This window comes from Chrysochloris asiatica, unplaced genomic scaffold (genome assembly GCF_000296735.1).
Source record: "Chrysochloris asiatica unplaced genomic scaffold, ChrAsi1.0 scaffold00376, whole genome shotgun sequence".
Taxonomy (NCBI): domain Eukaryota; kingdom Metazoa; phylum Chordata; class Mammalia; order Afrosoricida; family Chrysochloridae; genus Chrysochloris; species Chrysochloris asiatica.
The window spans coordinates 94302-117997 of record NW_006408894.1 but is presented as its reverse complement, the minus strand read 5'-3'; the positions used below and the strand labels follow the sequence as shown (position 1 = coordinate 117997).

At 40.8% G+C, this 23696-nt stretch overlaps 1 protein-coding gene across 1 annotated transcript in view; it reads right to left on the bottom strand.

Annotated features, from left to right (window-relative positions):
- Nucleotides 1–22946, bottom strand: part of HPS3 (Hermansky-Pudlak syndrome 3) — a 61066-nt gene extending 38120 nt beyond the window's left edge. The window contains exons 1-6 of the mRNA XM_006876359.1: nt 22571–22946; nt 13570–14064; nt 12555–12726; nt 12354–12439; nt 5914–6106; nt 1906–1987 (exon numbers count right to left, since the gene is read on the bottom strand). Coding sequence (XP_006876421.1) covers nt 1906–1987; nt 5914–6106; nt 12354–12439; nt 12555–12726; nt 13570–14064; nt 22571–22787 — 1245 coding nt within the window. The 5' untranslated portion in view covers nt 22788–22946. The remainder of the gene's footprint in view (nt 1–1905; nt 1988–5913; nt 6107–12353; nt 12440–12554; nt 12727–13569; nt 14065–22570) is intronic.
- Between the last annotated feature and the right edge of the window lie 750 nt (nt 22947–23696).

The window sequence follows — 23696 nt, the reverse complement described above, 5'->3', positions numbered from 1 at the left end:
CATTGTAATGAAACAAGGTGTATGATTTGTTGAATGTAAAACTGATGATCTGCCCTGGAAACTTTCACTTAATCCACAATAAAAACCTTAAAAAAAAAAATCCCTGTAGTTAGTTATAATAACAAAAATATATTTCGTAAGACCAGCTTATATTTATCAATATTACAAGGCTAAAACACTATGAGAATTTACTTTTTGAATTATCTAATGTACTCCCACGGAGTCCTGGTGTGGTGCTATGGGTTAATGCATCAGACTGCAAAGCCGTTTGAACTGCAAGGTCAGTGGTTTAAGCTCACCTGCTGCTCCTTGGAAACCCTATACAGGATCGCTATGAGTCGGAATCGACTTTACAGCACTTGACAACAACAACAATGTACTCCCAATGACCTCTGGTAGCTTACTGATTACAAGTCGGGCTGCTAACCTCATGGTCAGCAGTTTGAAACTACCAGCCATTCCACAGGAGAAAGATGAGGCTTTCTGCTCCCGTAAAGATTCACAGCTTCAGAAACCTTATGCAGGGTCGTTATGAGTTGGAATTGACTCCACAACACACCATCACCACCAATGTACTCCCATAAGAGTTGTCATTAACAGCCAATATAATGACGCTTGGAAACACATAGTTTCTTCTGCATGTGCTACAAGTACATAGTGTTGTTTTCATTGCAGCCAGTGTGTTTACAGTCGTTGATTTTGTCAACTTTCCTGGTGTTCTAGCTACAATATTGTAGTAGTAGTTATGATCCTGTACCAACATCTTTTTTGAGAATTAAGTAGGGTAAAAAAATAAAAAATACAGCTTCTACTCAGTTACTAATGATGCTGGAATTCAATGTGGAAAGATCAAAACAATTTTGTTGGAAAATTGATATAGGCTAAGAAATTTTACACTTAAGCAATTTACAAATATACTGATCATATAAAAGGGAGCTTCAAAGAGTCCATAGAAAAATGTTAATGAAAAGATAATGGAATTTTTCCAGAAACTTTTTGAAGCCCCCTCAAATTATTCCATGATCAAAACTGCATTGGTGAGAAAAAGGCCAAGAAAGTTGTACCAGGAAGTTTTTTCCCATCACAAAAGTGCACCAATTTTTGTGGGTGGCAAGGGCTATTGTATAAGAATTTAGTTGGGAAACCTTAACCCATCCACTCATAACACTGATCTTTCCCCTGCCTTTTGTTCCTAAAAGTCAAAGAACATTTAAAAAGAAGACGATTTGAGTTCCTCAAGAATGCCAAAACTGCCACTTGGTGTGGTGTAAATTGAGCTCAAAATTCTTTGGGAAAGGGTTAAAGAGACGGAGACACTGCCTTCAAAACGTCTACAGACCTAGACAGAGAATATATCGAGAAACAATACCTTCGCATGTTGGTAGTTTTGTATAATGAAAGTTTCCATTATTTGATAGCAATACTTTTGGGTTTACTCTCATGTAAGACTAAAGGATCAATAGCTATTTTAAAACATAGATGAGAAGATTGGGGAGATTACATAAATAGAACTGAAACAAATAGACTTAAGAGTGCTGTCACCAGTAATGTCACCAGCGTCACTGATCCTTAGGTCTAGACACTGTGGAACAGGAGTGGATTTTGCTGTATATTTCACACACAAAAAAATACATAAAGCAAGGACTACTTGGAAGAAAAAAAATAATGAAAAGCACATTAAACTAAGACTGAGTGGTAATGTTTTTAAACGGTCTTAAAAACTATCACCTAAATCATGAACCACAAAATACTTAATTATTTTTCCAAAAATTCTATACTCCATAAATAAGACTACTTTATCATATTTACTATTCAACATAGCTTAGGCCAGAGAGAAAATTTACAAGTATTCACAGGTTCGTTTTTGATCTTAAGATTTTACTGTTCTCATGATCCAGTTCTAACCTTCAGCGTGGTGTCCAAGTATGGGTCCTCCTCACGAGCTGCCGCTGCACTGCAACGCACGGTGAAACACTGCAGGTTGTTGCTAAAGAAGAGGAGAGAAGTGGTAAGTGAAGTGGAGGCCACAAGCCATCCCACAATGGAGAGGTTTTCACAAACTAACAGCGGAAACATGGGTCATGACAAGAGATGGGACAGTGGCACCACTACTTACAAATCTAATGTATAAAATTAGAACTTTTGGGAAGCAGAGTGCATGGAAGAAACTCTGAGAAAGCGCAGAGCAATAAAAGCACCCACACTGGGGCCACAGGGACAGCTAAGTGTAACGATGACCAAAAAGATGACCTTGACATTCTACTAATGTTGTTGCTGTTGTTAAGTGCTGCCAAGTTGTTTTCTACTCATCACGACGCTGTATGGGGTTTCCGAGGAGAGGCTGGTGAGTTTGAACCGCTGAACTTGAGATTCAAATAGGCCATACAATTTTAAAAATTCCTAGAATGTGTGGCATTGTAGGATAAGTGCTTATCCTACAATGCCACACATTCTAGGAATTTTAAAAAGAAGGTCGTCCCCTGACTGACTTCCACCTACACTAATCTGCTGCCGAGTAGATAAGTATGAATCTAGGAAATGGGAAATTGTCAAAAATGAAATGGAATACATAAACATTGATATCTTAGACATTAGTGAGCTGATATGGACTAGTACTGGCCATTTTGAATCTGACAACCATATGGTTTACTATGCTGGGAATGACATATTGAAGAGGAATGGTGTTGCATTCATTGTCAAAAAAAACATAGCAAGATCAATCATGAGGTACAACGAAGACAGTTAATACCACTATTCATCACATTTATACGCCAACCACTAAATCCACTGAGGATGAAATAGAAGAATTCTACCAACTTCTTCAATCTGAAATTGATCAAACATGCAATCGAGATGTATTGATCATTACCGGTGATTGGAATGAAAATGTTGGGAGCAAAGAGGAAGGATCAGTAGTTGGAAAATATGGCCTAGGTGATAGGAATGATGCTGGAGATCACATGACAGAATTCTGAAAAATCAATGATTTGTTCATTTCAAATACCTTCTTTAAAAAGCATAAGAGACAATTTATATACTTGGACCTCACCAGTTGGAATACATAGAAATCAAATTGACTACTACATTTGTGGAAAGAGAACATGGAAAAGCTCCATATCATCAGTCAAAACAAGGCCAGGGGCAGACTGTGGAACAGACCATCAACTGCTTAGGCAATTTCAAACTGAAACTGAAGAAAATGAAAACAAGTCCATGAGAGTCAAAATATGATCTTGAATATATCCTAAAATAAAACTCTGATCACATCACTCCTCCTTTTGTTCAAAATTTTTTAAATTTCCCTAGTTTATTTTGATGGTTATACAACATGGTAAATATAACTAATGGCAATGAATTGTACATATAAAAATGGCTAAAATAACAAGTATTAAGTATTAATACTAGGTTTCCAGTTCATACATGCATGTATCTATTTCAAACAAAAATACATTTAAATATGCCTCTGTGATCGGTGGATGGCTATAAAAAAGTTCTATCAGTAATACACTTGTCTTAGCTCATTAGGGTGACTTCAAATAGAAGCCCAATCAAAACTGTGGATTCCAAGGGATCTGCTGGGCCAGTTAAATTCAAGGGAGACATGTCAGCTCAAGTGGTTTAGGGATTCCAAAGAAATGATTAAAAGATTTTCTCAAAGGACAAAGAATGATCTGAGGGGCTTATTAAGAAGTTTTTAATACAATGAAAATTACATTGGTGAGAAACAGGTCAGAAATATTGAGTCAAAGAATTTGTTTCCATTACAACAATTTATTTGCTTATCCTTCATGGGTATCAAGGGCTATCCCACGAACATTTCACTGGGAAACCTTACCCTATCCATCCCACAGCTCTGATCCTGCCCATTCAAACTTTCTTTTGGTCCCAAAACTCAGAGAACGTTTTAAAGGAACATAGTTTGAATCCCTCAAGAATGTTAAAACTGCCATTTTGACAGAGTGTTAAGTTGAAGAGAGCAGAATTCTTCTTAGAAAGATGGAAATACCACCCTCAGAAGTGTATCCACCTAAACAGTAGCTTCAAATTTTATTATTTTCATTTAATAAAGGCTTCTGATTTTGTAGCAGCACTTATGGACTTGTATATTACCACACACATACATTATTACACACACATATAAAAAGTACTTCATTTCAAAACCCTGAGCTACTTACAAGCACTATTATCATCACTTCTCTATTCTTCAGCTTCTTCATATTTTAAAAATACCAGTATATAACACTGGGAAGCCTAGTTATCTTCACACAGTTCACTTAAGCAATGAACTCCCATCAGAAACATGTCTCTTTACACCAAAGATAGGAAAGAGAGCAGGTGTCAGATTCTGCACCATGGTTGTGTGCAGTCTGAAATATACAACAGTACCTGCTGGAGATTCTGATGTGATCAGTGAGCTGGGGGGAAAAAAAATCACTATGCTATGCAAGTAATCATTAGATGCTCCAACAAAACTAGATTACAGCCTTTGTTTATAGTCTTCCCTCTACTTATAATGCCCTTCTCTTCCAATCTTCATCTGTCAAAATTCTAAGTAACTTTAGGGCCTCCTTTCAAACACAGCAACTTTCCTGCATGACTCTCACCAGAAGTTATTTCTCTCCTCCCAGTGCCTCTACCACCATCATAATCCCTTAAGGCATTTTTCACAAATCTACTGTTTGTATCCCTTGTATGTGTCTTTGGTCCTCTCCTTATGTTGTTGCCTCTGAGAGCAGATGATATATCTTCTTAATGATTACTTAGCCAGAGGTCAGCAGTTCAGTGTTTTAATATACTCTAAGCACAAAAAAACAGGAAATGGAACCAAAAGCATGACTTATTGCTGACATAAAAGAAAACAGACCAAATCCTTATTCCAGAACCCAATTTACATGCCTGCATACAAGGGTAAAAAGAATCAGAAGACATCCGACATCAGTCACATAACTATGGTAAATCCTAACCTCTCCATGGTTGCTTCCAATCTCTGCCCATCACTAGGTATAATCAGATAACTATCTATCTGGCCCTGAGCCAATTCTATACTGCTGTTGTTGTTAGGTGAGGTCAAGTCGGTTCCAACTCACAGCAACCCTATGTACAACAAACCCTAACACTGACTGGTCCTGTGCCAACCTCATAATTATCTTTATGTCTGAGCCCATTGTTGCTGCCACTATGCCAATCCATCTTGTTGGAGTCTTCCTCTTTTTCACTGACCTTCCACTTTTCTAAGCATGATATCACTGACATCAAATCTACTCTGAGGTGGCAGCTCTTCCTTATTCATATTTTGAGTGCCTTCCAACCTGAGGAGCCCATCTTCCTGCACTGTATCAGGCAATGTTCCACTGTTATTCATAAGCTTTTCAGTACCTACCCATTCAGAAGTCATCTGCCTCTCCTTCTTTCTAGTCTGTTTTAGTCTGGACGCTCCACTGAAACCTGTTCACCATGGGTGACACTGCTAGTATTTAAAATATCAGAGGCATAGCTTCCAGCATCACAGCAACACACATGCCACCACAAACTGACAGACAAGTAGTGGTTCTACACTAGTATGAAATAAACTGATTCATATTGAAAGCAAGTGACAGCAATGAGGAAAAAAAATCTAAGAAACTTAAATAAACACCCTGATACTCCACTGACTTTTCATTACAATTCCCTATGAAAAAAATTTTCCTTTACACTTCCTTACAAAGATCCCATTCTATCTAAGAAAACAAAACAAAAACCTTGCAAGGCAAGTATGAAACCATCAAAAGACAGGTATGAAAAAATAGATGTACGTTATTAATCTGCAGTACTGTATATTAGGTCACAATTCTCCCTTAAAGATTTGGGTGGTACCACATGACTTTACAGAAAAATAAATGACTCAAAAACCAGCAAGTGACACTGTAACAGTACCTTGTGATGACATGCAGGAATTGTGGCGTGAGCACGGCCTGTTGAGACTTCTCAGGATACTGGTAGACTGACATTAATTCGACAGATTTGACAACCATGTAGAGATAGCCCACGTGAGGTAATGAGAAAAAACAAAAGAGACTCAGCAGCTCTTTTTCCTGAGGTGAAGTTTTTCCATCAGAAGTAAGAGAACCTACATCCAAAAAATGACGGAAATAAAAATTAAAACTTGGAAGATCACAGAATAAAGGAAAAGCAATCAATATTTTTGCCTTTGTGACACTATGTGTTAATGTAATGGACTGCAAAGTCAGTTTGAACCACCAGCTGCTCCTCGGAAACCCTATACAGGGTTGCTATGGCACTTATCAATAACAGCAACAGTGCAAACTGTTTGAGTGGACAACCAAAAGATTGTTGCTAAAGAGAAGCGCTTTAGGTAAGAAAGCCAGCACTCAATGAAGAAGGAATGATACAATTAGATGTCACCACTTTGCAGCCCTTAACACATTTACAGATCTAGGTGAGAATCATTGATCAATGACTGTTAACATCACAAACAGGAGAGCCAGATATAATGTGCCTCCCAATAGAACTTAACACCATCTATTGGTTGGTTGATTGGTTGCTTATGTGCCATAGAGTTGGTTCTGACTCACAGAGACCCTACATAGGGTTTCTGAGACTGGAAATCTTTACAAGAGCAGAAAGCCTCATCTTTCTTATGAGTAACAGCTGGTAGTTTTGAGCTGCTGACCTAGTACACTTCCAGAACACCATCTGTATTATCAAAAAATAAAAAAACAACACACAAAAAAAGTACAATGTGATCAACTGAGCCTAGAGCAATGCAGTTAAAAAGTATATAATGTGAACTAAAGATGTCATTTATAATTTCCCAGAAATCACATGGACAACATAAAAAGAGAAAATGTGAATTTAAAATCATTGTTAGTGTTGCTGCTGTTGTTGTGAAGTGACGTCGAGATGGTTCTGACTCACAGCGACCCTGTATAGGGTTTCTGAGGAACAGATGGTGGGTTTGCATTTCTGACCTTGTAGTTCGAAATCTAGTGCTAATCCTATTGTATTAATTCAATATATCTACTGTGTTACCAAGGAGCTCTGGTAGCATAGTGGTTGTGAGTCGGGCTATAACTCCAAGGTCAGCAGTTTTAAACTATAAGCTGCTTTCTGCTCCCAGAAAGATTTATAGCCTCAGAAACCCTATACAGGGTCAATATGAGTTAGAACTGATTCCATGGCACACCACCACCATCATGTTACCACTTCAATAAGCAACAAAAAAGAAAAATTTAATAAAATATTCCTTATATTCTTTTTTGTGCAGTAAATCTTTAACATTTCATATATTTTGAAGACATATCAGCCAATTACAATATATGAACTTAATTTGGATTCTGATTTAAACAAATGAACTATAAGAAAAAATTTTCAGACAACTGGGGAAATTTGAACACTGACTAGATATTCCATGGTATCAAGGAATTTATGTAAATTGGGCTTTTGTGTTTATTTCAGTAAGAAAATTCTCTCTTCCAGAGACACATGTTAAAGTACTGATGGACAAAATTACATAAATGCTGGGATTTGCATTAAAAATATCTGACAAAAGGTGGGAAGATGGCACTGTTGAAGTTTTGAGACAGGCACATCAAGTCCACTGTGCTGCTTTTTCTACATCTACGTATGTTTAAAATATTCCACAGTCTAACTTTACAAAACACCATAACTCTGACTGACAGCCTTCAAGAGCACCCACTGATAACAGAAGAAAGCCCAAATCTTCATTCTCCACAAAAGGTCAAAAGAAATGTGTCCATTTTTTTTTCCTCCCTCTTCTCTCCTACACACAACATCGCCAAAGATCTGGTGTGGCACTGTAGGATAAGCACTGGACAGCTAAGGACAAGGTTCACGGTTCAAACCCACCAGACACTCCTCGGAAACTCTATACAGGGTCACTCAAGTTGGAAATCTATTGGATTGCACTTAAGAACAATCTCTAAACTCACAGGATGACTTTATATCACACAGATTGTTGTTGCTGTGAAGTGCCGTGGAATCGGTTCCAATGCATAGCGACCCTGTATGGGGTTTCCGAGGAGCAGTTGGTGAGCTTGAACAGGCGACATTGCAGTTCAAACCAAGTTTGCAGTCCAGCATAGTAACCCACAGCGCCACACCAGGACTCCATCACACATATTTGTTGTTGTTGTTAAGTGCTGTCAATTCCAATCCACAGTGACACTGTATAGGGTTAGATTCCTCTTAATAATATCTCAACAAAATCTCCATCTTCTAAAAAGTTTAATCCAGTAAAGCAGAACTCAAAAAACGCAGTGCCTACCTATTCATTCATCTTTTCAGTAAATAACAAATACCTACACCGAGTGCCACTGTTCTTGGCTTTGGAGACACATCAGCACACAAGACAAGGTAACTACTTTCATAAAGTTTTCATTCTAGTAACAGGGGTTGGTAGAAAGTATGTTCACAAGTAAACAAACTCCGAGAGTATATAGAAGGGGATGTTTTAAACGGAGACGTCAGGGAAGTCCTCTGTGGTGAGTTTACATTTGAGCTATGAACTCAATGATTAGAAGATTGCAACCATGCAAGTTCTGAGGGAAGTACATGCTAAACACAGAAATAGTGTACAACAGGCCCTCAAACGAGTGCACTTCACATATTTGAGAGAAGTGCACTCTTGTTTAAACAAAGCCACACAGAAGAACAGCTAGGGTCATATAGACCATGGAAATGATTTGCGATTTTATTTCAAGTGCTAAGAAAAATCAATGGAGGGTTTTCAGTGCCAATCCATGACTTAGAAAGAATACTGGCTGCTGAAAAAGGCAATGAATTATAGGGAACAAGGAAATTCCCTCATCTTTGCATTGACCTCTCTGGGGAAATGCCACTGCTTCCTCAGTGACGGCAGCTCCCCTGTGCAAATGCACAGATGTCTTCTCCTTACAGAGTTCTATATTATCAGGGCACATGTTACCATTACAACAAACTCGTCTCATTGGACAAAAGCAGGAGTAGGAAGCATAGCAATTTCTAAAGATACCACCACTTTTTCCTTTTCTACTGATGGTAGCTGTCAGTGAAAATTTGAGGTCTAAGTCCTCATGGTGTGATACTATAGGATGAGCACTGGGCCCCAAGGTTAGTTTGAAGCCCAAAGTTGGTTCAAACTCACCAGTTGGTCCTCGGAAACGCTATACAGCAGGGGTGGGGAACCTTTTTTCTGCCAAAATTTATAACATCATTCAAGGGCTGTATAAAATTATCAAATTAAAAATTACACAGCTACATTTAGTCAAACATTTCATTAACTCACCCCTAGGATAAGCACTCAACCTCACAGTCGTTTGAAAAGCAAGGTCAGCGGTTCAAACTCACTAGCTGCTCCTTGAAAACCCTATATAGGGTCACTATGAGTTGGAATCAACTCAACAACACTTAACAACCAACAACAAAATGTGATGAACAAAAATTAAGTTGCCTTGCCAGGGCCAAAGCAATTGATTTCATATAAAGGCCCTCAGGCTGGACAATCCCCAGCCCTGCCATACAGGGTTGCTATGAGTCAGAACCAACTCAACGGCACTTACCAACAACAGCAAAGCCTCCTGGGGAAAGAATCATTTGACTGCTTCCCCAACTCTTCATTACAGGGAACTCATTCTCACTTTAGAGGTCAGGACTTTCCAACCACCTAAGGAGCTCTGGTAGCAGAATGATTACAAATCGGGCTGCTAATCTCAGGGTCAGCAGTTTGAAACTACCAGCTATTCCGTAGGAGAAAAATGAGGCTTTCTGCTCCTGTAAAGATTTACAGCATCGGAAACCCCCAATGAGTCAGAACTGACTCCATGGCACATAACCACCAAACAATGGTTAGAAAATTCTCCCTGTGCTGAACAAGAATCTACTTCCTGGTTAGGCCCCAATCCTGGTCCCAGGACTGCTCTCTGAGCAGAGGCAACAACCCTAATTCCGCTCTCTCCTTTGGTCAGACTTCGGATTTCTCCAGGCTGAGTAGCAACAACCTTTACAAAGACACATCGTGACTCTTCTCACCATTCTGCACCTCCTCCCTTGGACATTCTCAAATCTACAGAGATCCCAACAATGTGACAATCAGAACAGACTAGCAACAAATTGGGTAGTGCTTATCTGCTTTATCAGAGTGTTATACCACAACTAATAGAGCTGGAAACTAAAGCCTTTTCTTGACAACTTCTGTGCTGACTGGCAGCTAAACTGCATGAGTTTTGTTTTGAGAAAGAAAAAGGAACCACTGTTAATTTTGTATCACTGAATAGGTATCTCAAACTTCAGAATTGTTTTCAATATCCACAGACTATCTTTACTGTTAAATTTCTTCCTTAAATAAACCTTTTAAATTTAAGTACTTTCATTTATACCCCTGTCATAGATAAATAACCAGAAGAGAATCATAAAAATAAATCCTACAAAATGATAGAGAATCATGTTACACTCTAGTGAGATAGACTGCTAGTCAACATTCTAACCTGCATGCAACCAACTAACAAAAAAGGGAGAATATTATAACTATTAGAAAAGTGTTACCAAAAAAAAAAATATTACAAACTAAACTAGCAACAAGCTGAGACTTTCAGATAAAATCAGAACAAATACATGACAATTTTCACAGGCTTTACAATTATGCTCACTTAACTCTGAGTCTTGACCCATTATTCTAGGCTATCTAGAGCTTTTGAGATCCTGATTTTATAATCTTTTATATTAATTATTCCTTCTGGCTACTATCATCTCTTGCTGGACTATTAGAATTGCTCTACTCATTCTGGATCCCTTCTTTGCCAGGCAACTAGAGAAATCTCTTCTAAAAGCAAACTGGGTCAAGTCATGGCCTTCCCAACCACCAAAGTGCAGCATGCACACAAACTCTATCCTTTTTCTAAATCACACACACACACAACCACACAACTTTCTTCCTCCAATACACACAAAAAACCATGTCACTGCCTACCATCTACCACTACACACACAACACACCTCAAAACCCCTAGTGGCCTCCGCTGCTCCTCAAACAGAGTTACATAGCTCTACCATGGTTATGAGTCCTGGCATGGCACTGGGGGTTAATGCACTAGACTGCAAAGTCGGTTTGAACTGCAAGGTTGGTGGTTCAAGCTCACCAGTCACACCCTCTATAGGGTCGCTATGGGTTGGAACCGACTCAATGGCACTTAACAACAACACCATGGCTATGGGCCCTGGTTGGTCCCAGCCTTCTCTCTCACCACCCTTCTCCCTTGGTCTTGCTTCTCTCAGTTCCTCAAACAGAATATTCTCCCTCCTCTGCAGAGTCTATGCTACTGCTTCTGCCTGAAAGGCTCTCTCCATCTCCCATGCATCAGTCCCCATTCCCTAAGTTAGCCCTGATTCAGATCCACTTCCTCAAGAGCCTTTCCCAGACTCCAAGTAGCTCTAGTAGCATAGTGGTTATCAGTTGGGCTGCTAACCTTAAGGTCAGCAGTTCAAAACAACCAGCAATTCCATGGGAGAAAGATGAGGCTTTCTGCTCCTGTAAAAATTTCAGCCTTGGAAACTGATTCCACAGCATACAACAACCATCAAGATGAAGTCAGGATGTTTTGTTAACGGCGCTCATAGAGCACTGTCCTTTACTCGCAGCACTCAAATGAGTCTGCAGTGGTATACTGTGTAAGTAAGATCATTTTCACCCCTGCTAGGCAGTACGCTTCAGGAATGCCTACTTTTTACTCATTTTCAGTTCACTGGTACGTAGCATAGTACCCAAAATAATAGGTACTGAAAAAAGGACAAAATAAATTATAAACATAATTAATCAGAAATTTCATATCTTTCTCTAGATAGTCTTTTAAGATGGTAAGAAGGAAAGGATTAAGTATAGATTGCAACTGGTGATTTTCAATCTTGGCTGCCCAGTAGACTCTAGATGAGATTTAAAAACTGTTCAGTCAGAATCTCCAGCATATAGAGCCTGGACATCAGTAAGAACCCAGGTAAGCCCAAGTGTGTAGCAGAGTTTAGAATCACGACTTTACATATATTTTCCTCAGTCACCATTTTCCCACCTTGCTCACAAGGCAAGACGCTTTGGTTAATACCCAGCTGGAAGTCAAATAAACTATGGCTGATTTCTCTTTTGCTGCCTAATGGGCCTTTCAAAACAGGAACTGGGATTTGTCTGTCATACGTCTTCCAGGGCCTCTCCCTGCACACATGCCTTCGCTTTCTGGTGCACACAGGCGTTTGTTGAGGCACTTGCCCAAAGCCATAGGACTCAGTGGAAGGACCAAACCTAATGCCCATATTGGTCTCCACGCCCCATTTCTCTTCACCTCACCACACAGTCACTCTGCCATACTTGCCTGTTTGGTAAACGGGCAGCAGCTGAAGTGAATGCAACTTGATGTCATCGGATAACACATAGGACGAAATATCAGGAGCAAAGCGTCTGCGGGTTAAAAAAAGGAGTGGGGATGGGATGGGGGCAAGATCTAATTTCCATGTACGTTAAGTAGGTCAATATATATTAGCTACTGGTGGATAAAAAGCTTTCAAATACCTACCTGTACAGCAGGTGCTGAACATGGAAATATTTTATTTTTTCATCAGTTAATCCTGTTGACTCCAATGTAACAGACACTCCAGACTGTTTGCTTTTTTCACCAAGAAGTTCCATGGGCTTTTGACACATAACAAAATCATCTGACTCAAGCTGGAGAGTTTCATTACTGATGACTTAAAAAACAAAGTTTATGTTTAACAACTTCAAGTACTATTTCTGCTTGAATGAAAATTAGTCACAACAATTTAACAATTAAGGAAACATGTAAGGTTGATCCAGGAATGGGCAGTGTCTTGTTCTTTTGTATATAGGGTTGCTAAGAGTCGGTACTGACTGGATGGCACCTAACAACAATATATTTATTTATACACACACACCTCTGACATTTACAAGGTACCACACCATATGATAAAGAGCTCTGGTAGCATAGTGGTTACGAATCGGGCTGTGAACCTTAAGGTCAGAACCCTGTACATGGTCGCTATGGGTCAGAACCGACTCAACAGCACATAACAGCACCACCACCACCACCATATGATAAACATTAGACTGCAAACCACAAGGTCCATAGTTTGAGCCCACCAGCAGCTCCTAAGGAGAGAGATGAGGCATTCTGCTCCCACAAAAATTTAAACCCTCAAAAGCCCTATACAGAGTTGCAATGGGTTGGAATTGACTCGACATCACTTAACAACAGTTTTATAAAATCTAACACTCATTATTGTTTCTTCACAATCATAAAGTATAAAGTATAATGGGTAATATCCCTTTTACAAATGAGGAAAATGAAGTTCAGGGCTGGGGTTAACTGCAAATACATGTAGAAAAACATTTACATGCTAAAGAGTAAGATCTATACAGCCAGATAATTAACCCAAATCCTGTTTTATAGGAATAAATAAATCTACAAATAATGTGGCTTGGCATCATTCATTCAGAGAAAGCCTTCAAAAATTGTCAGAGGTCAGAGTGCTCTCTACACATGAGCAATACAGCAAGTTTAAGTCATCATTTACCTTTATCTGCCTGTTGCATTGGACTGTTGGTCTTAAGTGGGTGGAAGGTAACAGTTGCACCAGTTTTAGGGTCTGACTTCAGTTTAAGAATTAAGACTTCTAAATCTGACATGACCGCGACATATCCAACACAAAATGAAATTTCTACTGGAGTGATATTATCTATGTGTATAATTAATGAGCGTTCAAAGTCCAATATCGAGAGTTCCTCATTAATGGTCCGATATGTCAAACTAAATAACACTAACTTATTTGTGCAGCCAACAAGAAGGTCTCCTTTCACAGGGCAACAGGAAACGCACAAGGGAGTTTCAGAAAGAGGCATTTCAATGATAGACATCTGGTCTCTGAAGGTTTCATTGACGGAGGCTTCCACATTGTGCCCAACCATTCGGATACACACACGAGAGTTTTCAGTCCTTTTGCTTCTCCAGTTCACATATGCACGAAGAAATGTAACTTTGTTTTTCTCTTCAATTGCCACCAAATAGTCTCCTACAGAGGAAATTAGATTATTATTAGAATTTTTAAGTTGAAATATAGCCGCTGCCTTGCTGCCATGAGACAGGTTTTAATGAATCCTAGCATGAATGGTTGAATTAAAAACTGAATAGAACAAAACTCAAAGTAACAGGATCTTAGGTGTTAGTATTTTTAAGATAGCAGGCATTTAGGTTCTGAAATACAATATAGCCCATGTTAGTGTCCTTAAACAACCTATTAATTACTCATGTAGCTTATATACAAATTCTGCATTTTTATCCTTGATGTTAGCTTTAAGGGTTTCCTGTAGTTCTGAATCTATACCTCCAACAAAGCTCTCCTGACACAGAGTTCAGTAATTTAAAAAATAATTCAGATTCACAGACACCTCCTACATCAGAACAGAACTGTGTTGTTACATCAACTTCTTAAACTGATGTTTAAGAAATCACCAGGCCTTTCTTCCAAAGCACCTCTGGGGAGCCTCACAGGAGATCCTATTAACTGCTGGCACCACCCCAGGGCATCCTCTGTGGGCTTAGTGTGACTTATTATAATTATATATAAATTAAGGATTCTTTCAGGTCAGCAGAACCTACATTTCAACTCAAATTTCTTCTTACAAAAGCTACATTTTCTTCCCAAAAGAAGAAACGAAATAAAGCTATACTTTTCAAATTAAACTGAAATCCAATTTTTCCTTAAAATTGTTGACTGTATTGTTGTTGTTATTTGTTGCTAAGTGCTGTTGAGTCATTTCCGACCCATGGTGACCCTGTATAGGGTTTCCAAGGTGCAGCAGGTGCACTTGAACCAATGACCTTATGGTTCAAACGACTTTGCAGTCCAGGACATTAGCCCACAGAGCTACACCAAGCACTGGCTGACTATTTTAGGTTCCATGTATTTGCCCTGAGAAGTCAAAGAGATAAAGAGATGCATAAACAACAGTGATCTTCCCCACACTGCTGCAGTTGCATCCCTGAGGAAACAATGTTAACACACGTGCCCTTCTGCACTTCTCTATGCTCATAGAAACACAGATGCAAAGAGGTGTCTTGTTTGCCTTTTTTCATTACCAAAATGGACCCACGTTAACTGTATCTGTCTGCAAACTTCCAAATACTATCAATAAGTCTTTCCATCCATATCACTATAGACATATAGCTAACATGCTTTTCAATATCTACATAGTAACCTATACATATGTATGTGCCACAATTTATTCAATAGTTCCCCCAATGATGTACATCCTGGTTATTTCTAGGTTTGCCACTATATTAAGTTGTACTAAACATGCCTAGGTTTATATTATATACTTATTTACTGGAAGGGCTATGTAAAAGTGAAATGGGGACAGCATCTGACCTCCTCTAACTTCACTAGGGGAGAGAGAAGAATCACTCAAGACTCATTAGCATCATCCCAAGGCTCATTCTGTAAGGCAGAGGTCAGACAAGACCCCACCCTCCAAACTTTTTGCCAATTCTGACACCAACTGTCCCTCCCATGTCACTCTTTACTTCTCTACTAGGTTCCATAACTGCCGCAATGACCACACAGCACTTACAACTCTGGGGTTTATTAGGAAGCTGTTGTTGTTGTTGTTAGGTGCCATCGAGTCGGCACCAACTCACAGAAACCCTATGTACAACAGAAAGAAACACGGCCCGGTCCTGGGCCAACCTCACAATTGCTGCCACGCTTGAGCCCACTGATGCTGCTACTTTGCCAATCCATCTCATTGGGGGTCTTCCTCTTTTTCTCTGCCCCTCCATCTTACCAAACATGATATCCTTCTTTAGCGACTGGTCCCTCCTGACAATATGTCTGAAGTATGAGAGACGAAGTTTGGCCATGTTGGCCTCTAAGAAGCACTCTGGCTGCACTTCTTCCAACACAGATCTGTTGGTTCTTTTGGCACTTTCAATATTCTCCTCCATATTCTCACACCATAACTCAAAGCATCAATTCTTCTACGGTCTTGCTTATTCACTGTTCAGCTTTCACATGCATATGAGTTTATTGAAAATACCATGGCTTGGGTCAGGCACATCTTAGTCCTCAAGCTGACATCTTTGCTCTTCAACACTTTAAAAAGTTCTTGTGCAGCAGATTTGCCTAATGCAATACATTTGTTTGATTTCTTAATTAAGGTAGAAGGTTACAATTCAGGATCAGCAATCCACAGGATACAGCTCTTTAATCAGAGCAGCCTCATCTCAGTACTGGCTGCAGATTCTCCGCCTCTCAGCCCTTTTGCCTCTTCCTGCATGCAACAAGTGCTACAAAGCTCTTTTAGCTCTGCTGATAAATGTCAAAAGGCACTCCACTCACCAGTAAGCCTCGCTAAGTGAGCTCCATGAGTTTACAAACCTAGATTCCTCACCACTAAGGAACCCTTCCCACCCCACCATTAAGGGTCCTGTCAGTCCACTCCACCAGCAAGCCTCCTGCCTACAAGCACTTGGCTTACTCGATCCCTGGGCTGGGAAGCCCCCTACTCTGTCTCTACTGGTCTTCTAGTTTTGCTGCCATTATTTTTCTACCACTGCTTCTTGCTGTCTCCACAATCACAGCTGTCTCCTGGGTTGAGGAGGTTCTGCACAGAGATCTCAGGTCCAAAGGACACACTCTACTCTTGGCTCTTCTTTCTTAATGGTAATGCTGTTGTTGTTGGGTGCTACTGAGTCAGTTCCAACTCACAGTGACCCTGGATAGGGTTTCCAAGGAGCAGCTGGTAAGTTTGAACTGCTGACCTTATCCTATGGCACCACACTAGGACTCCTAATGAGATACCCTTTTTCCACCTCTGGGATGGCTCATTTTGTGGCACTGTTGGATAAGCACTCAACCATAAGGTTGGTTTGAACTGCAAGGTTGGCAGTTCAAACCCACCAGTTGCTCCTCAGAAACCATATACAGAGTCACTATGAGTCAGAACCGACTTGATAGCATTTAACAAGAACCACCATCCAGTCAAAGGACTTCATGCTTGGTAAAAAGTAAACGGATAAGCAAAAAAGAGGAAGACCCTCAATGAAACAGAATGACAAAGTGCCTTCAACCATGGGCTCAACATAATAATTTGGGGGATGACACATGAATGGGCAGGAGCTCTGGTAGCATAGTAGTTACGAATTGAGCTGTGAACCACAAGGTCAGCAGTTCAAAACTACCAGCTGTTCCACGGGAGAAAGATGAGGCATTCTTCTCCCATAAAGATTAACAGCCTCGGAAACCCTGTGCAGGGTGGCTATGAGTCGGAACCGACTCCACGGCACTTAACAACAACAACATGAATGGGCAGTGTTTCATTCTGTTGTACATAAACAGAGTCACTGAGTTGGTAGGATTAGACAGCACCTAACAATACCATAACCTAGTCACTTAACAAGGCTATAGCTACAGTTGACCATCTTTTTTCTATGATTTCCAGTCATGCAGTTTTGCTTCTACAAATTGTTCAATTTCCACTAGACTGTTCAATCTCTATTTCTTATCAATAGCATAAAAGAGACACTAATCTCCTGTTGGCTATGTGTAGCAAATTTTTTTTCAAAGTCTATTGTTTGACATTTGAGTTTGCTTATATCATCTTTTACCATACACTCTTTATGCAGTTGGGTATACACCTTGGCTTCCTTCTTTGCTTGCTTCTGAGTTTCCTTCTGATTTCAGTGGTCTCCCATGTTCTCCAATTTACATAACTATCCTCCTATATAATCTTCTTCTAGTTGTTATGAGCTGCCAAGTTGATTTCCACAACGAACCTATGCACAACAGAATGAAACACTGCTCAGTCCTGAATCATCCTCATAACTGTTGCTGTTTGAGCCCATTGTTGTTAACACTGTCAACTCATCCTGTTGAGGGTCTTCCTCTTTTTCGCTGACTCTCCACTTTACCAAGCATGATCTCCTTCTCCAGGGACTGGTCCTTCCTGACAACATGTCCAAAGTACAGGAGAAAATGTCATGTCCAAGGAGCAATCTTGTCATACTTCTTCCAAAACAGATTTGTTGGTTCTTCTGGTAGCCATGGTATATTTAATATTCTTTACCAACACCATAATTCAACTCTCTTCTTTCAGTTGCTGTTGTTAAGTTCCGTCACATTGGTTCCGACCCACAGCAACCCTGTATAGGGTTTCCGAAGAGTGGCTGGTGAGCTTGAACCACCGACCTTGAGGATGACACCAACTTTGCAGTCCAGTGCATTAACCCACAGCACCACACCAAGACTGCCACTTCTTTCGGTAGGGCAGGGGAGGGGCAAGTAAGCCAGGAATCTAATTTCAGTTTTTCAAAAGTAGATACTATTACATTAACACCATTAAGTAAACCAGTCCTTCACTACTGAATTGGAATTGAAATGCTGCTCTTAATGTACTGAGTTCCTATATATGCATGGCACAAGCAAGCATGAAGAAAAACAGGATGGCAAAAGGCATCTTGGGAATGGTGGTCAATTCATACATTTTCATAATTATTTTTAAATCTTCCACAAATGAGATTAAGTTTTGTTACTTTTTAAAATGTTTAAATTTTGTTTATTTTTAAGAAAACAAGTGATCTATGAAGAATAAAAAAAATAAAAGCATCTGCTAAAAAGAAAAAAAATTAAGAATCGTTTCAAGCAACATGCACACCACCACAATGTGCCACTGGTAGGCAGGTGGTAGACGAGTAGATGGCTGTGTGCCGTGGAGTCGGTTCCAACTCATAGCAACCCTGTACAGGGTTTCCGAGGCTGTAATCTTTACAGGAGCAGAAAGCCCCATCTTTCTCCCATGGAACAGCTGATAGTTTCGAACTGCTGACCTTGCGGTTTGCAGCCTGATTCATAACCACTATGCTACCAGATGAGTAGAGAAGTAGGTAGTGTGGCTGTTGTTGTTGTTAAGGGCCACTGAGCCAGTTCTGACTCAGAATTAACCCTGTTAGGATTTCAGAGAAGCGTCTGGTGGGTTTGAACCACTTATCCTACAACACCAAACCTATGTCCTGTGTAGACATATCTATGTCTACAGGACATAGATATGTATGTGTGTGTGTGTGTGTGTGTTTGCAACCTATTGAATATTTGTTGTTGTTGTGAAGTGCAGTCGAGTCAGTTCTGACTGATAGCGATCCTGTATAGGATTTCCGAGGAGCAGCTGGTGAGCTTGAACCGCCTACCTTGCAGTTCAAATGGTTTTGCAGTCTGGCGCATTAACCCACAGGGGCACACCAGGACTCCCATTGATTATGTTGTTGTTGTTGTTATGTGCCGAGGAGTCGATTCCGACTCATAGCGACCCTGTACAGGGTTTCCGAGGCTGTAAATCTTTAAGGGAGCAGAAAGCCTCTTTGATTATAGTTCTCTGGAAAACCCTGATACATATCCCAAAATATTATTACAAGAGGAACACATCCTACTAATTAGAAATTAAGAACAGTAATATTTTCTGATTGGGTAAGAGATCAACAAAGTATTTTTAATAAATGGCTAACATAAAGATTTTCCTGGTTTTGGCAGGCGGAGATTGCTACAGAAAAGAAAAACCGTGGGTGCTTAGAGGGATACTCCATGTCCCATTTACTTTGAGTGGCAGGAAGAGATCAAAGAGGAAAAGTTGAAAAGTGAAAGACAAGTTACTTGAACTTCAACATAGCCTAGAGTCAGCCCTATTTACGTTCAGTTGTACATGGACAAATAGAAGCTGTATCTAGGGTTGAAAACTAAGCCAAACTGAAAATTACCCTTAAGCTATATGACCCACACTGATGCCATCTCACATGACGCTTTAGCTTTTTAAAAAGCAGTTAACTAGATCATAAAAATATCTTCGTTCTTCAAGGGTTCATTAATGATATTTATTACCAAGCTAGTACTCATGATTTCCTGCAGCCAAAGTGGCTCTAGGTCATTGGATCTCACTGCTGGCTGAACATTAAACTCTCCATAATGTTGGCCCTACCCCAAAGCAACTGACGCTGCTAGGACTCCTTACAGATATCCAGGCAATAGCAATGCAAGGTGCCCAGAATCAGTGCTATTGACAGGCAAGGAAATGAAAGGCTCACATAACTGGTTTGATTTCTAATTCTAGAATATAGATTTGGAGGAATGGGGCATATCATGTAAATATCATCAATCTGTTTTTCTTACACTTCCTGACACACACACACCCCAAGTAGAAACTGGTGAGATTGTTACTCAACAGAGATCTTAAAAGTGAAAACACCTGTGCCTAAAAGGGGTGAAGGAATTTTTCACCAAGTAAAAGTGATAACCATAATAGGTGGATTTCATAAGAAATACCAAAATCAGAACATTTCAATACAGTCATAATTAAAATACAGGTGGTCAAACTGTACTATGTTGAAAGGTAATTTAGAGATAAATAAGGGATTTTCAAACAGACCTGTGGACCATCACAGACCCATGCAGAATATTTTCACTAGTCAAACAAACAAACAAACAAACAAAAAACCTGTGGGCAGTAGAGTAAGCTGCTAATAAAATTAATAGATCTACACTTTGGGGCAATGGTTTTTACTTTTACAAATAATGGTAATAGTAAATAAGTTGTTAAATGCAGCACCATCAGATACGACTCCTAGAAACCCTGTGTAGGATTTCCGATCAGCTGCTGGTAGATTTGAAAGGCCCATCTTGTGGTTCACAGTCCAGAACTGATCCTAAAGTGCCACCCCAGTAGTCCATTAGTAAATAGTGGGGTTGTACATTTAAAAAATACGTGACAAAACGAAGGCCAGGCACCATATATGGTAGTCCCACAGTTTTTTATTGATCCACAAAATCTCAGTATCTGGAAATCACTGATCTAGTAATTCAATCTTTCTTTTTTACAGAAAACCAAGTTCAAATGTTACTATAAACCCACATCCAGCCAGCCACTGAGTAAGAACTAAAGATAGCCAACTTTCAATGTCATTCTCTCCCCCAATTAGTGCCTTGGCAACCTACTCTTCCATCCTAAATGCAGTACTTAACACCCCTCTTGAAAAAGAATAAATCAAACTTTTAAGTGTATTAGGCAGTTAAAGAAATCCTACGGTAAATTTATCTGTAATCTGAAGCAGCACCCATCTTTATGTGTTGGGTTTTTCTAAAATGGGGATACACAGCACCCCATAGTATGCCTTCACATTTCTAGTTGTTGTTGTTATGTGCCTTGGCGTTCGTTCCGACTCATAGTGACCCTATACAGGGTTTCCGAGGCTGTAAATATTTACAGGAACAGAACGCCTCATCTTTCTCCCGCGGAACAGCTGGTAATTTCGAACTGCTGACCTTGAAGTTTGCAGCCCCATTCATAACCACTATGCTACAGAATCTGGTGTAGCGCTGTGGATTAATGTGATGGACTGCAAAGTTGGTCTGAACCACAGCACCAGCCACTCTTCGGAAACCCTATACAGGGTCGCTATGGGTCGGAACCAACTCGACAACACTTAACAACAACGCTACCAGTAGGAAAGAATAATGTGTGAACTACAGCTCTCCATAAGGGGAATGGGGAGGGGGATAGCACTCAAAGAATTCTACGCATTAGATTTCAAAATCAGCATATAATGTGAGCTTGTGAAAACCAGCAGAAAGTGGATGGAGGTATAGACTGAAAAGTGATGCCTAAGGGTATATGGTGTGGCACTGTGGGTTAAAGCGCCAGATTGCAAAATCCTTTAAACTGTAAGGTCCGTGGTTCAAGCTTACCAGCTGCTCCGCAGCACAAAGACGATCTGGTAGTGTAGGTAACAAGCCGGGCTGCTAAACTCAAGGTCAGCAGTTCAAAACCATCTCAGCTGTTTCGTGGTAGAAAGATGAGGCTTTCTCAGCCTCGGAAACCCTATACAGCGTCGCTATGAGTCGTCTCACTAAGCGTCAGAATCGACTCCTTGGCAGCTACCACCACCACCACCATCATCCATCCATCCATCCCTCTTTGGTGTGTCCTGGTGTGGTGCCATGGGTTAATGCGCTGGGCTGCAAGGTCGGTTGAACCTCAAGGTCAGGGATTCAAACTCGCCAGCCGCTTCTTGGAAACCCTATACAGGGTCGCTATGATGGCACTTAACAACAATCCACTCCTACTATAGTGTGTATTTGAAATTTCCTGTGGTGGTGGCGGTTATGTGCCGTGAAGTCGATTCCGACTCATAGCGAGTCTGTATAGGGTTTCCGAGGATGTAAATTTTTAAGGGAGCAGAAAGCCTCATCTTTCTCCCGCGGAACAGGTGGTAGTTTCGAACTGCTGACCTTAAGGTTCGCAGCCCGATTCGTAACCACTACGCTACTAGAGCTCCTGTAATTTCCTGTACTAAAGGGGAAAAAAAGTAAGTAGATATTAGCCACAGGCCTTTTCTGACAGTCAGCGTTCCGGAGGAGAGCTGTGATTAGTGGGCCATCGCATCTGAGGAATCAACGAACAGTCCCTCCCGACACTGAGCGGCCAAAGACGCCAGCACCGCCAGGAAGGAAGCCCCAAGTCGGCGCCGGCGCAACTCACCCGCCTCGCTGTAGGCCAGGAGCAGCACTCGACCCAGCGTGTTGAAGGTGCACCTCGGCTGGCACAGCTCCTGGCCGACCACGGTGAACACCTCCACCTTGCAGCCCGCCGCCACGAACAGCGCGTCGCTCCCCCCACCGCAGAACCGCTCGGGCTGCTGCTTGCAGGGTACCACCTGCTGAGACCCGAACGGGTGCAGGTTGTACAGCTGCACCATCCTGTCGTCCGGCTGCAAAACCGCCCCGCGGTGGCCGACCCTACCAGGCAGCCTCCGCGGGGCGTTAACAAATCCAGAGCCGGCCGCGGAGGCTGGGCAACTTCCGCAAGCAACCAAACCGCGCTAAGTCATGTGAGCTGCAGCCTAGCACGCTTGCGGCTCTGCTTTTTTTAAAGAGGCGGAGCAGCGCCCAAGAACGGCCCCATCCCCTAGTCCCGCCCACAGCCGCGCCCACGCCCCGCCCTGCCCCTAGTTCCTTGGACCCATCTTCCAGTGCGTTTCTCAGTTCTGTGCTCAGCGATTGGCCAACGCAGTGATTCCTGTGTCCTTCCCTTCTGCGTTTTAGTCTCAGATAATAATAATAATAAGTTCTCTGTACAGTATTGGAAACTTTTAAAGTAGTTACTAAAAGATAATAAAAAATGAAAGCTCTTCAGCTTCAGCTTCCAGACAATGGTATCACTTCCTACCCGAAACAAACAAAATACACAGTAAGTGAAACAATGGTTTGCAAGAACTGGACAACAGGCAACGGAAGACAATGATGGGAAATAGATAAGGTGAGAGCTGAGACTGCCCCAGTTTACTGCTTATGAGAGTTTGCAAGCCATGCAGTTGAAAAGGAGCAGAAAAGTCCTAAGAGACCAAGGTTGCTATAATTTGGTGGTTAGAGTACCAAAGAGCTGAGAGCTGCACAGAAGAACTCCAGAGATTTATAGAGTCCCCCTTGATTCTTTAGAAGAGTGCTACTCAACAAATAAAGTTGTATTTGAAGAAATTACATAAAGCTGAGGAAAGAACCATTGAAATGGATTAGAGATATGCAGAGCATAGAATAATGATTTCTCAGCTGCCAGACTAAAAACCCTCGTAATTGTTGGGATATTGGGTAGAATATTCAAGAGTTTT